The 205-nt window shown below is 49.3% G+C and overlaps 1 protein-coding gene across 1 annotated transcript in view; it reads right to left on the bottom strand.

Annotated features, from left to right (window-relative positions):
- The window catches only part of ETH_00043260 (uncharacterized protein), a gene marked incomplete at both ends in the record, with an annotated part of 5,470 nt that overhangs the window by 3,363 nt on the left and 1,902 nt on the right, over positions 1–205 (bottom strand). The window contains one exon of the mRNA XM_013375257.1: positions 166–205. Within this exon, the coding sequence (XP_013230711.1) occupies positions 166–205 (40 nt within the window). The remainder of the gene's footprint in view (positions 1–165) is intronic.

The raw sequence follows: 205 nt of genomic DNA, 5'->3' as shown, positions 1-205 counted from the left end.
CAGCAGCAGCAGCAGGAAGCAGCAGCGGCGCTGCTTGCTGCTGCGACTGTAGGCAGGCCGCGGCAGCATGCTGAGAGCGCCTTCTATAAGGACGTCATGCGTGTTGCTGCTGCTGTTTGTTATTTAAATCTGGAGCAGCAGAATAAATAAATAAATAAATAAGACAGAAACAAAAATGGCAAGAAGAGCAGCAGCAAAAGGCCTT

Source organism: Eimeria tenella, genomic scaffold, assembly GCF_000499545.2.
Source record: "Eimeria tenella Houghton genomic scaffold, Eth_scaff2612, whole genome shotgun sequence".
Taxonomy (NCBI): Eukaryota; Apicomplexa; class Conoidasida; order Eucoccidiorida; family Eimeriidae; genus Eimeria; species Eimeria tenella.
This window is presented reverse-complemented; position numbering and strand designations above follow the sequence as displayed.